This window comes from Ciconia boyciana, chromosome 26, assembly GCF_034638445.1.
Source record: "Ciconia boyciana chromosome 26, ASM3463844v1, whole genome shotgun sequence".
Lineage (NCBI taxonomy): Eukaryota > Metazoa > Chordata > Aves > Ciconiiformes > Ciconiidae > Ciconia > Ciconia boyciana.
This window is the reverse complement of record NC_132959.1, coordinates 251,120-265,919: the sequence shown is the minus strand read 5'-3', so window position 1 is coordinate 265,919 and position 14,800 is coordinate 251,120. Positions and strand designations below refer to the sequence as shown.

The 14,800-nt window shown below is 39.4% G+C and overlaps 1 protein-coding gene across 2 annotated transcripts in view; it reads right to left on the bottom strand.

Moving 5' to 3' along the window:
• Positions 1-164: 164 nt before the first annotated feature.
• The window catches only part of ASH1L (ASH1 like histone lysine methyltransferase), a 63,263-nt gene continuing 48,627 nt past the window's right edge, over positions 165-14,800 (bottom strand). For both annotated transcript variants that reach the window (XM_072846995.1, XM_072846996.1), the window contains exons 17-28: positions 14,063-14,215; positions 13,543-13,597; positions 13,308-13,440; positions 12,593-12,841; positions 12,057-12,143; positions 11,706-11,796; positions 6,929-7,067; positions 6,157-6,329; positions 5,489-5,655; positions 4,275-4,315; positions 3,240-3,541; positions 165-2,490 (exon numbers count right to left, since the gene is read on the bottom strand). In XM_072846995.1, the coding sequence (XP_072703096.1) occupies positions 2,399-2,490; positions 3,240-3,541; positions 4,275-4,315; positions 5,489-5,655; positions 6,157-6,329; positions 6,929-7,067; positions 11,706-11,796; positions 12,057-12,143; positions 12,593-12,841; positions 13,308-13,440; positions 13,543-13,597; positions 14,063-14,215 (1,682 nt within the window). In that variant the 3' untranslated portion in view covers positions 165-2,398. The remainder of the gene's footprint in view (positions 2,491-3,239; positions 3,542-4,274; positions 4,316-5,488; positions 5,656-6,156; positions 6,330-6,928; positions 7,068-11,705; positions 11,797-12,056; positions 12,144-12,592; positions 12,842-13,307; positions 13,441-13,542; positions 13,598-14,062; positions 14,216-14,800) is intronic.

The window sequence follows — 14,800 nt, the reverse complement described above, 5'->3', positions numbered from 1 at the left end:
CTCGCGAAACACCATCACCCAGCAGGCGACTGGATATTCGGAAGAGACGGGGCAACAACCCCCGTAAAAGAGGCTGTAAGAGAGTCAGAATACGACAGGAGCGGTTGAGACAGAGGCAAGAAAAGAAAATCAAAGACATGTCAAAGAAAACCCCACAAGTCATCGATAGGAAAAGATTTTCCATTTAATACTAGACTCTCTCAGGATTGAGATGCAGGCTTTTTATGCAATTACATCCAATGTTAAAATTGGTAATACATAATTTACAAAGATTAACATCAAAACAATGATCTATTTAGATATGCTTTGTAAAAAGGAAATATATTAGCAGCATTTATTTTCAGCAATCACACAGCCTACACCCATGCAGACTAAGAGTTCATATCTATTTGCAATAATGTAGTGCTTCCTGGTCTTAAAACAGCGATCCTGGTGACACACTGGTCTTCTCGTTATTATAAAATAACCGAAAAATAAAAAAAGTCATTAATTTCTACACCAGTAAGAAAAACAATTCTTTGCACTTACCTAACATTTGATTGTCTAAAAAACATTTTGTTTAGTCTTTCAACAAAAGAAAGATAAAATGACAGAGCTAGTGTCTCGCTTCTGTACGCACTTTATTTTTTAAAAACTTTTTAGTGTTTAACACCATTTGAGACAATGATTTCTGTTTTAAACTAAATGAGACAACTCAAGATTTTGGACATGCGATATTCCTACTACACGCACGAGTATTTTATACTCAGGGTTCCTGGTACTGTACAGTGCTTCTCTACAGTAAGAAAATATTCCAAACTATTTTCTTATTTATTTTTTTTTTAATAAAATATTTTTTCTCAAAGGGTTTTTTCCTTTCTTTTTTTTTCTTTTTAAATCAACACATAAAAGTTAATGGAATGAGTCATGTTCCACTAAGAGTAAAATAATTATAATAATAACAAGAATGTACATTAGGACAAGCTTGGTCCATTAAAAAGGAACATGTAACTACTGTATTGCTTTACATCCACGCAGCAGATATATACAACTTGGCACATTAAAAACTGGTTTTCTTATAAGAACATCTAAAACAGGACTGTATATGCATATGTACGTCTGAAAGACAAAAAAGCAAAGCCATTTTAAAGGGGCAGCGTATGCCGACCACCCCCTCCCTTTGCCACAGCCTGGCCCTGGCCCAGAGATGGGCGACAGCGTCGTGGCTCCACACGCCGGGAAGGTCCTCGGGTGCAGTACAGGGAGTCCTGCTGCAGCACTGGTTCGTGGTGCGTTATGGCAATCGCAATTTCATGCAGCGAGAAATCAGTGCCTCGGCTGTTGCTTTCGTGAATAATACTTTTCGTCAGGGCAGAGAGAGAAGGCGGTGCGAGATACACTGTCTCTTAATTTAAGAGACGGACATTTTAAGCTGTACAACCAGAACACAAGAATAGTGTTAGCAGTTGATATATTCTACAGTTCACAACAAATACTCGCTCTGAATACTGCTTGACGGTTCATGTAGTGAAGGTTTCCTTTTTTTTTTCCTTTTTCTTTTTCTTTTAACAGATTTTAATTTGCACAACACACTAGACACACAAGAACCACAGCTTATCAAAAAAACCAACAGCAATGGTGTTGTCAGGATTTGACTTGCTTTATAAAATTTTTCTGCAGAAAAAAGTGAAAAAAGTCACACCCCGCCCCCTCCCCCCTCTACGACGCAGAACAAGTGCCTCAACCAGCCAACTCCTGCTTTGCTCCAAGGTGACTTTGGAAGTTTCTCCTTGTCACAGACCAAAGGTACATGTGTGCACTGGCCGTTCCACGGTGAACCTTTCGCATGTTTGGGTACGTTTCTCTCTTCTTGGAACTTGTGCAAATCAGAGGCCACAACTTTAGGGCAGCCTTTAATTTTAAACCACTGGGCCTTCACCCTCCCATCTGGATTTCATTCACTGTCATGGGCCATGGTGGTGCCAACAGTATCTTGTACAATCACAGGTTAATTGGTGAACAGGGGGAATATTCTCATCAGAGTAAGTCAGTCCTTATCCTTCTTACCTCCCCGTTTTTTTTTTTTTTTTTTTTTTTTTTTTTTTTTTTAATTTTTCCTCTGAGTGGGAATATCAAGCAAAAATAAATTAAATTTGACCATCCTGGACAATAACCACGAGGTTTTTCTCAGTACCTAACATCAATACAAGGCACGCCCAACAACACACACACCATAAGAGCACTGCAGAGCAGGGCAGGGCAACCTGCCAACCCAGACATCTAAGTGCTAACTGTTTGTCTATTTGTCAGTTTTCTGCTGCCCTCTCTTCCTTGGCTGGTGCAGAGGAAGTTGGGCTCCTGCCCTCAGTCCTCAGCAGCCCTTGTAGCAGACTCCAGACCACAGCTTCCTCTCGTGGCATCACTTCCTGAAGCTGCTCTCTGGGATGGTCAGAGTGCGCCGCCTCAGTTTTCTTCCTGATCCTTCCTCCAGCAAGTAAGTGACATCAATAGCTGCAACAGACCACAGGCTTTTGGTAAAGAAGGTGATACGAGTAACAGTTTTCCCATTTCCCTATTCACGGTTCTTTCAAGGATGTTTCCATCCACCGTGGTATTCAAAACTCCACTGGACAAGGTGCTGAGCAACCTGATTTACATTTGAAGTTGGCCCTGCTTTGAGTCATGTTTGGACCAGATGATCTCCAAAGACCCTTCCAACCCAAATTATTCTATGAGTCCATGATTATTTTGCATTAACTCCCAGAGCACGAAAGAGACTGGACAGAGCTCATCCTAGGCTTTAAATGAAAAACAGAGACATACTTAACCAGTGCTATCGCTGCACCCTCATTCTACGGCTTAGACAATACCTACAGAAGTTACTTAGAACCCAGTAGAAAGTTCATTAAAGGTCAAAAGAGACTTTCCAAATTCTCTTCAGACTTTCTTTGCATGTCTGTTAAGTTTCCCAGTTGTAAACATGGAATGATGGGGGAGATTTTTGTCTTCCGAAAGTTTTTGTGGTTACTAAAAATATTATACAAAACACTGTGTCAGTTTTAAGAAATTTCATTTGCAATCAGTGGAAACTGCTACTGTTGCAGAAGAAAACATTACTGCAAAGAAAACTAATTATATTAATAAGATCCACTAGCAATATATTCAGACAAAAGCATTTATTTTATCAACATGGTCTGCAGCAAACTAAAACCAAACCTGTAGAAGAAATGCTATTGTGTAACCATAGCATAAAATCTCACCATTTTTCCCTGGGATTTTCTCTAAGAGGTTTAGCAGGATTTGATTAAGTCTCTCTCTCTGAATATGCCGCCTTTCCTCTGGAGTGCACAGCTGCCTTGTGTCGGAATTGCTTTCTTCCACCTTTTTATCAGTTTCACAGGTCTCACTAGAGACTGCCTCTTTTTCTGGCTCCTCTAGGCTAGGCATCTCACTTGAAGTTTGACCTTGGTTTCCTAATACATCCTCAATAAGTGGAAGAGAATCTTCTTCTTGGTTTAAGTCTTTAATCTGTGGTTTTGAGCGATCTGTTTTCCAGGACGATCTAGCAGGAAAAGAAGGGTTTAAATACCACAATTTTCCAGACACTCACCTGAAAGGCCAATTACTAGTGAGTCAAGGACTTGTCAGGAGGTAGGGGGCTTTTTGGAATCTCAGTCATTGGACTTAATACATGCATTCAAACCCACCAGTTACGATCTACAGGAGGCTACGTTCCTATAACCTTGTTTGCATAACTTCAAATGCAGTCTTTTTTAAAAAAATTGCTTTTTTATTTCAATTGGTAAAGGTTTTTATCTTCCAAAATAGTTGAGCTCAGCACTTACTGATGTTTTTCTGCAACAGTCATGGCTCTTGATGGGTAATTTAAAAGTCTCTAACGGAACTGAGAGAGTGCATTGGCCGTGGCTCTTATTACAATGCAAACATGGGCAGTCTGTTCAGGGATCCGATCTCCCTTTGTGCAGGAAGGCTGGATGCTCTTGTTCTGGGCTCTGCCACCTCCCACATTCAGCTGCTTCTGCCAGCTTTTAAAATGGCTTCTGTGCTCTTCCTTACGTACATTATTAAGGAACACTAAGGCTGCTTCTATATTCTATTCCTTCCCACCTGTTCCCTTTTCTCTCTTTGAAAGTTTAGAGGATTGCTTTAAATAATTTAAATTTATTATTTCCATAGCACCCAGGGGAAATGGGTAGGAAAAAAAGTGGACACTTGACAAACAAACAGGATTATCTCATCTCTTCTCAACAAACAATCTGGTAGGTAAGACTCACCTGCCTCCATTTCTCTTGTAGTTGTCTGGTACATAATGAGGCTGTAACAACAATAAAGATTATGATTAATACCAAATAAAATTCACGGTGGAAGAAAGTGCTGGTCTAATATTCTAGAAGTACCAATACAGGACTCGCCTATCTGACACTTTGGAAATGGCAGTGCATGGCTGGCATATCTCACACATCAGATGAATTCAAAGGAGAAGGCATAATCATGTAATAAGGAAAAATTAGAGCCAGACTTATTATCTGATTCTTAATATCTTCTAAATAAATTTCAAGCCATAGACCATCATGATAAAAATAATCTTTGTCTTCTGCACAGCAGAAGTTTGGAACCATCTCTAAGCTTACTACAAAAACCTCTCTACTTCCAGGAAGAAAAGTGCTTACTTGCAAAAGATTTGCCAGATCTGATACCTCTGCACTCAGAGACAAAAGTAGTGCTGTGTAAGAGGATGTGCACGATGAAGCGTTGCTATTTCCATGGAATAGGGGAAATGAGACAGTGAAATGAACAGATATTCAGATGGAGGATGTTAAGGAAAACTGTACTTCATGATTTTGCTGCTTATCTGTCTGCTGTTTTTTTGATAAAACATCCATTTTCAGTGATAATTATATATAAAGCAAGCAGTACGTCATTTGATAGAGCCGGGAAATGGAAATAGGAGAATACTGCTTTTCCATATTGGGAATCACTATTCAAAGGTACTGCTGAAAATCATTTTTTAAGCAAGTTTATTAAAACACGGAGTAATTACACCAAAGAAAAGAAAGCCTGACACAGACAGGCTAACAAACTCACATTGGACTATATGCTGTATGATTCTCCAAAAGATATAAAATTATTTTACAGTTGCAGAATTGTGATAGAAAAGTGAATTTTAAGATTTCCTTCACTCAGGAGTGGCTTAAATGAAATTAGCATCTAGATTTCAGTCAAACCACAATCTCCAAACTTATACATCCAACTTATATGACCATTTGTTCAACATCCGTTTGCCTCCGAACTGCGTATTCTCTGTCTACAGTCAATTTTCCTTTCCAAGCTTTCTTTCTAGCCAACTTTTCATCCAGACTGTGTATGCTTATGTGTCAGCTTCCTTCGGTTTACCAAGCTTCATTCATAAACAGAGAGCCAGGGGCTTTCCAAAAATACATCCAGTCTTCTAGTAAAAAGTGAGGAAGCTAAGAGAAGAAACACTTACTGAAAAGTCTCTCTTGGGCGTGAGTTTCTTGGGGAAGTGGTCAAAGGCATAGGGCTTGGTGCAGACAGGGTAACGATTCCGGTGGATCTTGTAGAAGAGATGAGCTGATTTATCAAGGCGGTAATCACAAATATATACATCCTGCTCCTTCACGCCTTTTGGCCTCCCTGCAGTTTTGAAACAAAGCACATTGTAAAAAATGTTAATCAGATTCAAGAGGAAATACATGGTATACCAGAACAAGAACAAGCCATACATAGTGTCAGAGAAGTAGGGGGCTGTCAGAGCTGTTCAGTGGGATGGCAGGCATTCTTATTTGTTCTCCTTGATTCAGAATCATAATAGCGGACACATTGCTACTTCAATTTAAGAGGAAAACCTGTATACTGTAATCAAATAGTACCCAAACTTTTACAAAAACTATTATCAACTGCCATCACTTTCTCTTCCTTGCCCACCACAATCCCACCCTGCTGCTGGCTCTTCAGTACTGGCCCTCTTAAAACAGAAATCACTGTCCCAGTGCTAAAGCAATAGTGCTTCCTCAGCTCCGACACCCTGTAAACACTGGCTACTGCCTTTTTACAGCAGCAACTATTTTAGCATAATTCCCAAATTATTAGAAAGGTGTATTATATTTAATTTCTTGTCCCATTAAGTTTCCTTACCTTTGCAGTAGGTGTATAGGTCAAGAACACAGCACGTTCCCACCACAGCCTCTAAGGGGATAATTTCATACAATGGCACCCGGAAGAGCTCATTGTGATAAAACTTTCGAGAAGGGGAATGATGTGTTTCATGTGGACGGAAATAATGATGACCAAATGCAAACCGCTCCTCTCTGTTTGAAGGTGTAAAGGTAAGAGAAAAAGAGAAACAGAAGGGGGGAAAAAAAAAAAAGACTATTTCTATAAGCCCATGATACAACTTTACTTAATGCCCTCCACTTAATTTTGAATTATCTATGCTGCACTTTTGCAATGCTTGTGATGAAAAGCGAAGTCACATGACTATTACACATTCAACTTTATCCCCTTCGGTAAGTGGAACTACTCCTAGTGTGATCTTTACGAACACAGCAGACTTACTGTGCTGCTATCTATGGGGCATATGCATTTAATCATGTTACAGTGGCTTAGCAAGTCAGTGATCGTTAGCTGAGCCAATTCAGCTGTCAGTGTGTATTCTCAGCCTATTCCAACAGTGAGGAAAGTGCATCAACTTACATCTCTTATCCCTTGCTTAAACCTCCAACCTTACGTGTTTTTACTTTGCAGTTGTGGAGCACAAGCAGAGACAAGTGGGAAATCATCAAGCCTTTGTAACTGAACCGTGTTCGGTCCTGCATTTTTAAGCTATGACAAGACTTCCACAAAATTACTGTGTTTTGACAGGTAGGTATATGGAATGTCTCAAATTCATAAGATGCCTTGAACATACTTCTCATTTTTCCAGAGTTTTTCAATGCGGAAAATATCGAGTTTCTCCCTGTTGATGTGGGACAGCAGCCGATATGACTGCCGGACAGGGTGTCCATCTGGAGTTCTACGGCTGTCTCTCATCAGGTAAACACAATCACCTGGCAATAGGCACAAAATACACACCTGTAAAGAACTTTTAATGAGTCCAGCACACCAAAAATAGAGGAGTAAATGGTTTCATTAAAACTAACATGACAGAGCCACCTAATGTTGAATTGTAAAGAGTGATGCAAAACCAATGCAGAACCCGCAAGAGGAGGAAAGGTTACCTTGATAATTTTCACAAAAGCTTTATAGCAAGAACTAAACGTAACTTGAATTGTATGCCCAGACTGCAAATAGTAACATGTAATGAATGAAGATGAATTATGACAGACCACAGGATATGCAACAAAACAAGTTTTGATTAGGAAAATGTGTAGAAATTAGTGATAGCTGCAATGTTTAAAGAATAAATCTTTACGAGAGAAGATACTTAGAGAGATTATTATTAAGAAAATAAATCATTGACCGAGAAGCCCCAAGCCTTTGATTATTCCAGCAGAACTCAAATAAGATGCATAGCTCAGGAAAGGTAAGCAGAACTCAAAAAGGGCTGAATAAAATGACACTCCTGGCAACAAAAAAGTCTTTCCCAAGTGCAACCCCTAAACTTCTATTTATTAATTTTGTCCCATGAGCGAATTAACTCTTTAATTTCTCTGCTCTGATCTGTGAAACAGCATTAAAAGTACTTCCTCTCCACCCCCCAGACTTGACTGCCATACTTACTTGTATACAGCACCTTTCTTTGTGATGATGACTATCATTTGATAGGGTGAAAACACACTGCTCCATTCAAAAAGCCCTTCTCCTTTATGGAAAAAGCTTTAATCAATAATGTTCACAAAGAACCTGAAGAGTCTCAGAGGGAGAACATTTGGGAAACTCAAAATATTCCTGATAATATCGTTGGATTTAGTATATAGTATTTAAAAATCAAATCCATCTTTTCTGTTCTTTACCTCACAATGAACCAAAACCTGGGAGGTCCCAAGTCATAAAAACCTAAGGAAAACTACCCTGGGTAAGATCAAAGGTCATATAGCATAATATTCTAGCTAGAAAAGTGGGCAGAGGCAGATGCTTAGGAGGAAAAACCATAGGAATAAGGCATGCATAGGAAAAGCCTTCCCATGGTATCCCCCTCAGGCTTCTTTTAATCCCTGTTTTATGGACTTTTAGGTAAAGGCTATAGCTGGACCACTGTGCATAAATAGGCAGGGATTAGTCCTTCCTCCAAGAATTTGTCTAATCTTTTTGGAACCATTTATACTCTTGACCTCTCCACCTTCCTGTTGCAACGCTTTCCACAGTTTAGTTATGTTTTTGTGAAAAAATACTTCCTATTGTTGAAATACGGGGCCTGCTAATTTCAGTGTTTGTTCCCTAATTTCCACATTGTTGCACTTTCCTATGCCACTCCTGATTTCACAGACCTTTATCATACCACCCTCCAAATCATCTGCGTAGACTCTGTTTGCAGCAAAGATGTTTCATATCTGATTATCCTTGTCATCGCGCTTGTTTTTACAAGTAGCAAGACACTCTTTTTGAGACTGGATGACAAGAATAGTACATAGCACGCAGGAGACAGACACACCATAAGATTATAGAATGGCACAATTACTTTTTCTATTTTGTTCATAATATTTTCTAACATTCAGTTTGCCTTTTTGATTCATGCCGAGCATTTCTCGTGTGTTTCCATTAAACTGCAATGACTCCTGGGTTTTTTCCCTACGTACATACCTACTTCTGTTATGTCTATTTTCCTTCCATGTATGTTACTGTCATTTAATTAATTAGCAGGTTCAGACTCTTACTTCCACAGCTTAGTATAGAGATGCTAGGGAACCACCAAGTACAATGTGGCCCCAGGTTCATAAACACCTCAGTTTTGTTCTCCCTTAGCTTATAGCCAAATTTAGGATTAAAGTGAAGGACGTGTAATTATATTTTCATAAATATAATCTCATTTATCAATCTTGTAGAAGTTTAGAAGATGCTCCTAAGGACTCCTCATTCGCAAAAATTGCTTTAAGGTTTTCTGTTGTCCCCTGTCACTGTACCAGTGGAGTACAATACACTGCACTATTAAAAAACCCCCTCTGATTTAAAACAGAGATGACATGGGCCATATGGGCACTGACATCTGCCTACAACCATGAAGCCGGCTTTTCAACCTTCTGGCATACCAGGATTGCTATTAAACAAATGGAAGCTGTAGTTGTAGGAAGGAGAGATAGAGTTCTATTCTAGCTTGATTAAGTAAAAAATGGACTGAAGATAGAATGACATAGGCTGGCACATAAGCTAGCAGAGCACAAGCTCTTCAAGGATTCAGTGTGCATTTGCTGGTGATTAGCCTGTACTCACCCACTGTGTTAGCTCTTCTTACTATCTGAACTAAAGCCGGGATAACAACATCTTCATTTTACTGAGTTAAGGATTACTTTTAAGGAACCCACCTCCCTAATTTCTTTAAAAGATTCATAGAGAAAAAAAGTAAGGTACGTGCTGAGAGCAGCTGCTGGCCCCAAGCAGAATGTAAATAAAACCACTTACTTTTGGTTGTTATTTTAAATTAGCTACTTGCAACTCTTCTTCCCTACCTCTTCAGTGTGCATAAAGCAACTCTAGTACTTATTGTACCTGACTAAAAAAGTATTCAGAAGGAAATGTACACGGATACGCTCTTGCCCTAAGGATCAGGAAGCTTGATTTCAATTCAAGTTTATCCAGACGTTACTAACTACTGAAATAGCTACCCCTCTGTCTTGAAAAGGGAGTTTATAGTTCTGTGTCTTCAAGGAATAAATGCGGCTGCTATTGCTGGTGCGTCAGAGATAATGACATATGACAGTTTCTGGCTATGTGGGTTTTCCAAGGTCCATTTTGACTTCTGTTTATCAACTCGCATCCGAGGTAGAACTCCTTGTTCACTCTGCAGGATGCAATGGACCAACTGATCAGATCTATTTGCATAATCTCCTGGTTTTACGTGTCAGGTAATTTTTGCAGAGGAAGCACGTCTGTAGTATATAACTCAACAACCTCAAGTAGAATTGTCAAGAAGTTAAAAAACAAGTCCTCTAACCAGAGACTGAAGAACCCTCACTTATTTAGAGGGATTTGTTCACAGTAAAACTGTGTGCACTCACACAGTTGGAAGCTTTTCAGCCTTGTTCCTCAAAAACATGAGTCCTCAAGCTTGGAACTGGAGGACAAACTAATTCAACGTACAGACACAATTCCCAAGCAGCGAGGGTGGACCAACTTGCAAAGGCAGGCAATGGTCTCAAAAGCACTTTCAGTCTTTATCACCAGATCAGCCTCCTCCTAATACACAACACATAGGAAAAATGTAATAGTCTACGGATATAGTGACTGTAGGGCTGAAGGTCACTATGGTCTCTTTTGCCTTGGAATCCGTAAATTACATGACCTTTTAGAAACCAGAGGGAGTAAAAAACTCTTTCTTCTAGTGTCTCCAAGATGCCTTATATGCCTGTCCGCCTGCATCACAACAATTTCTGTAGGCAGGTGTCGTGCATCAGAACTTATGGTGGAGAACTTGAGACCAGCAAGGAATTCATGGATTCCCCCTTTTTCTACTGTAGCTGTGTATCCCTTTCTGGGTATACACCTTGCTTAATCTATTCTGTAACTGCAGAGGCATTTGGTGCCTAACAGTGGCAGTCTGGTCTCCTTTGTCCTCTTCCGATGGCGCACGGAGTTTAGCCACGTAAGGACAAACATTTCTCTAATTAAAGTCACCAAGATCAGATTAGAGGTATGTGAGTGAAATATATAACGTGTCATGACAAAAATTACCTTAATGTTATGAATGACTGGAAGATGCCATAAACCCCAGCTAAAACATAATCCATTTTAACAGAAAACATAAAAACAAGTACTGATACAACCCTAGGAAGCGAGATACTCTCCAGCAAGGAACCCAGCAAAAAACAAGAAATGAGAAAACCAAAAGGCTGAACTCTAGACAGGACAGACAATGCAGAGCAACAATGAAAAAGGAAGACTGAATGCAAATTCTACAATCCTGCAGAGGGGATAAAGAATACACTGTTCTTTGACTTTTTTTTTTTTTAAATTCTCCGCTTCCCTGAAGACTCTCCCATTCCCCTCTAGCAAACATACCAACTGGTTTTACTCATTCAAGAGCAGTTCTCTTAATAATTATATAGGCTTCTTTCTAACCTTGTATGTATCTGTAGGATGAAATTAAAAAAAAAAAATAAAAAAATCAGTGAACTGAATTATGTGGCTGTGTAGCTGCCTCTGAAAGACTCAGGGCTTTGAAGCAATGTCCAGAAAGATATATTTCAGGGAACAAACAAGCAGTAAGTTGGATGTTTTAATGACCATTCTACACTAAAATACTGAAGGTCTAATAGCCTTCTTTGCCTTTACTTCTAAATGTTAACTACCAGAAGTTGGCTCAGCATCTTCCTTCTCTGGCCAGTAGGAGAGCCCTACCTATGCTAAAGGTAATTAATGTTTCTTCATCAACGAGCCTGTGAGAACTCTTACTACATGTCACTCCCATAATAGCAAAGAGTGCAGCTTTTGACTTGTAAAAAGATAAAAGCATTTCAAACAGGGTGATGCCAGAAATCTCTGCACACTCTTATCTGGTGGAAATCACAGTAGCCACCAGAGTTAGCACATACCTTGGCGCAGCAGCAGATCATCCCGTAATAAGCATATATAATAAACACAGCCAGGCTGGGCATAATGGGGACGAGGAATCATGGGAACCTCCTGAACAAAAAAAAGAAAAAAGGAAGGAAATTCTGAGATGTCCCCTATAATCAGTGCAAAAATGGGGCTGATATCCTTTTGGAAATATGCAGAAGTGGACAGAGAAGAAGAACTGATGCTTAACATGATTAAACCTAAACCAAGGAAGCTACACTATAAAGTGAGAATCCCACACTAGTCTTGCCAATCTCAATAAATATAAATGCAGGAGCTGCTTTAGTTTATAACTGCAGTAATGAAGAGGAGACTTTTTTTTTTACCCTATTCACAGATCGAGGTTCACACTGCTCACACAAGTAGTGTTCAACATCAGAATTCACACCCATACAGTCACAGTGCTGCCAGACCTAGAAAAACAGATACAATCCAATTAGAAATTCCTGTGATAGAGAAATTTATTTACAAATTGCATTTTCTCAAAAATATTACGGAAAGCAAGAAAACAAGCTTCCCAAAGGAAATTCAACATTTTCTTTGAACTATTTCACACTATGTCAGAAGACAGACAAGATCCCCATGCAACTGTGTGTGTAAAAGCTCAAAATTGTTGAAATTAATTCTGCTCGCCTAAAGACAGGAGTTGCTGGCAGTTTCAGAAAAGTGCTAGCTCCTCTATATAGAAATGCAAGTTGCATTTCCTCTGTGAAAACAGAGCCTCTCAGTTCTTTTGGAGAGGAAATGAAGGTCTGAAGAGGTAATTAATGTTACTAGCTACATGGAAACTGCTGGAAAAAGTTCCACTGGTTATGGAGAATAGAAGAGCACCAGACTCCATTTTGTGTTCCCCCTGCCTCACCATGCACTTTTCACACTGGATCATGAGTCCTTCATCTTTGTAAAGGCCACAAATGCAACGGATCACATCCTCATCCTTCTCATGCCCATTTTCTTTTTCACAGACCGATGTCTCGCTGCTGTCAGCTTCACTTGCTGTTTCTCCCACAATTTCATCAATTTGGGCAGATGCCTCATGGCGAGCATTATAATATGCTTTCCGTAGCCGGCATACATCACGCCCAGTTGGAGATTTTCTGCCATAATATTTCTGAATAAAAACAAACCAAAGAAACAAAAAAAGTTTTTTTTCCAGGTTCCATGCTTTTGGTGCATTCCGCCTGTCTGCATGCACCCTTAAAGGTGTCTTCACTAAAGCTGCATCCACCAATGTGGTATACACCCATCTACTTCCTTATTTGGAACAGCAGGTCCATGTATCTTACATATGACACTACAGAATAAGGTACCTCTTCCAAAAGGTACTGAAATTTCTTTAGGTTAGCTATTCATGTGTGTTCTTGACCTTCTATGTGTCTGACCTAAGGCAACCAAAAAGCACTAAGGGTAAGCTGAAGCACATGAATTGCTATCAATGTCTATTCATCAGAAACGGATCATCACAAGTTCTTTCTCTAAAATATTTTTCTTCTTTTATCACTAAGTCAGCAAGAGCATTAAACTAGGGTATGTGCCCACTTTCTATGCAATAGCTTTAAGGCCAGAGAGAACCTCACCTCTGCATTCCGGAAGACCTTCAGCATGTCCCCATCAAAAGCCTCCACAGTTTTATAATAGCCAGTCAAGATCTGTTTCTCAATTGTGGCAAGGTCCAATGGGTCAGAGATCTTTTCATAATAGTCTGCATTTCTAAAATGGGAATGTATGCACAATGTCATTTGCACTAGCATTTCAAAGCTGTGCAAATCCATTATAGAAAACTATGGGTTGCTCTGAGAAGCAAGTACTTACTTTTTCTTTGGGGGCAGGTTCAGGAGGGGAGCTGCAAGAGCCTGCCTGGAGGAATCTGTAACAGGAACACACAAGTTTAGCAACATTTACTTGAGTAAAACTTAAGATGAAAAGTAACTAACACCATCCAATCTAGGTTAAAAAAAGGCTCTTCTACTATCTGAGGCACAGGGAATTTAAATGCTTTTGCATTTCTAGAAGTTGGTTGCTGTAATTGGACTACATGTATCAAAATGGAGGACAGTTTCCTTGCAATTCTGTCAATTGTACGATTTGCTGAACTACTGTAAAATCAATTTAAAAGGATAGCAACATCTGCAGATTCTGGTGGCAGAGGAAGGGGTTGCGGGTAAAGCAAAGTGATTACTTTGGAGGAGAAATGAAGAAAAAAAAAAAAAGGAAGGTTATTTAACATCCTGAAATAAACTAATTTTTTTCTAGTATTTTCTATTCAGAGAGTCCATTGTTCCAGAGGCTGAAAAAGTCTCCATGGAGATTTTTTTAGGAGTGTCACCTTCACCTTTATAGGATATGATGCTATCACATATTTCCTTGAAGATTTGTGCCAGGCGGGCAGCACGAGCCACTTCAATATTCTCTTCAGCTGCAGCCAAGCGTCGTGTTCTCACAGAGCGGGCGGTCTGAAGGGCTGAAAACTGGGTCATGAAGACATCTGAAAGAGGACAAAAAAAGAATTATCTGTAAACAAAAAATTAAAGATCGAATTACAGCATCTTTTCCAATCCAGCAACTCCACCACCAATTATTAAAATTAACATATTTTCTAAGCTACTATAACAGTAAAAGGCTTCAGTTTCATATTCCCAAATCGGCTCTTGCTGCTTATAGCTCATCTAAATGGTTAAGCTGGTTATCAAAGTATTTTATGTTGCTGGAGCAAATATAGCATGTCATTGAATTCACCCAAAATACTCACTTCCCAACTTCTCATGTACCTGACAGTGGGGACCAAATCCTGCACGGCTGCGAAGATTATGGTCCTACGAATAGAGTGCTATTTTTGGAGCAGGATTAATACATTTTTTTCTGATAGTCATATTTTGTCCCATTCCCATAACTGACTGCATGCCAAAAAGCTTTGTTCTCTAAAGGCCTGAAATCCATCGAATTATGAGGATAAACGACAATTTTCAAAGTCAGCGCAACTGTTTCTGGTCTAGGGATACAGAAAGCAGAAAACAGCCTTTTTCTGTAAGGGTCCAATCATGGAAAATGTTAAATATTATCCTCCTCCTCC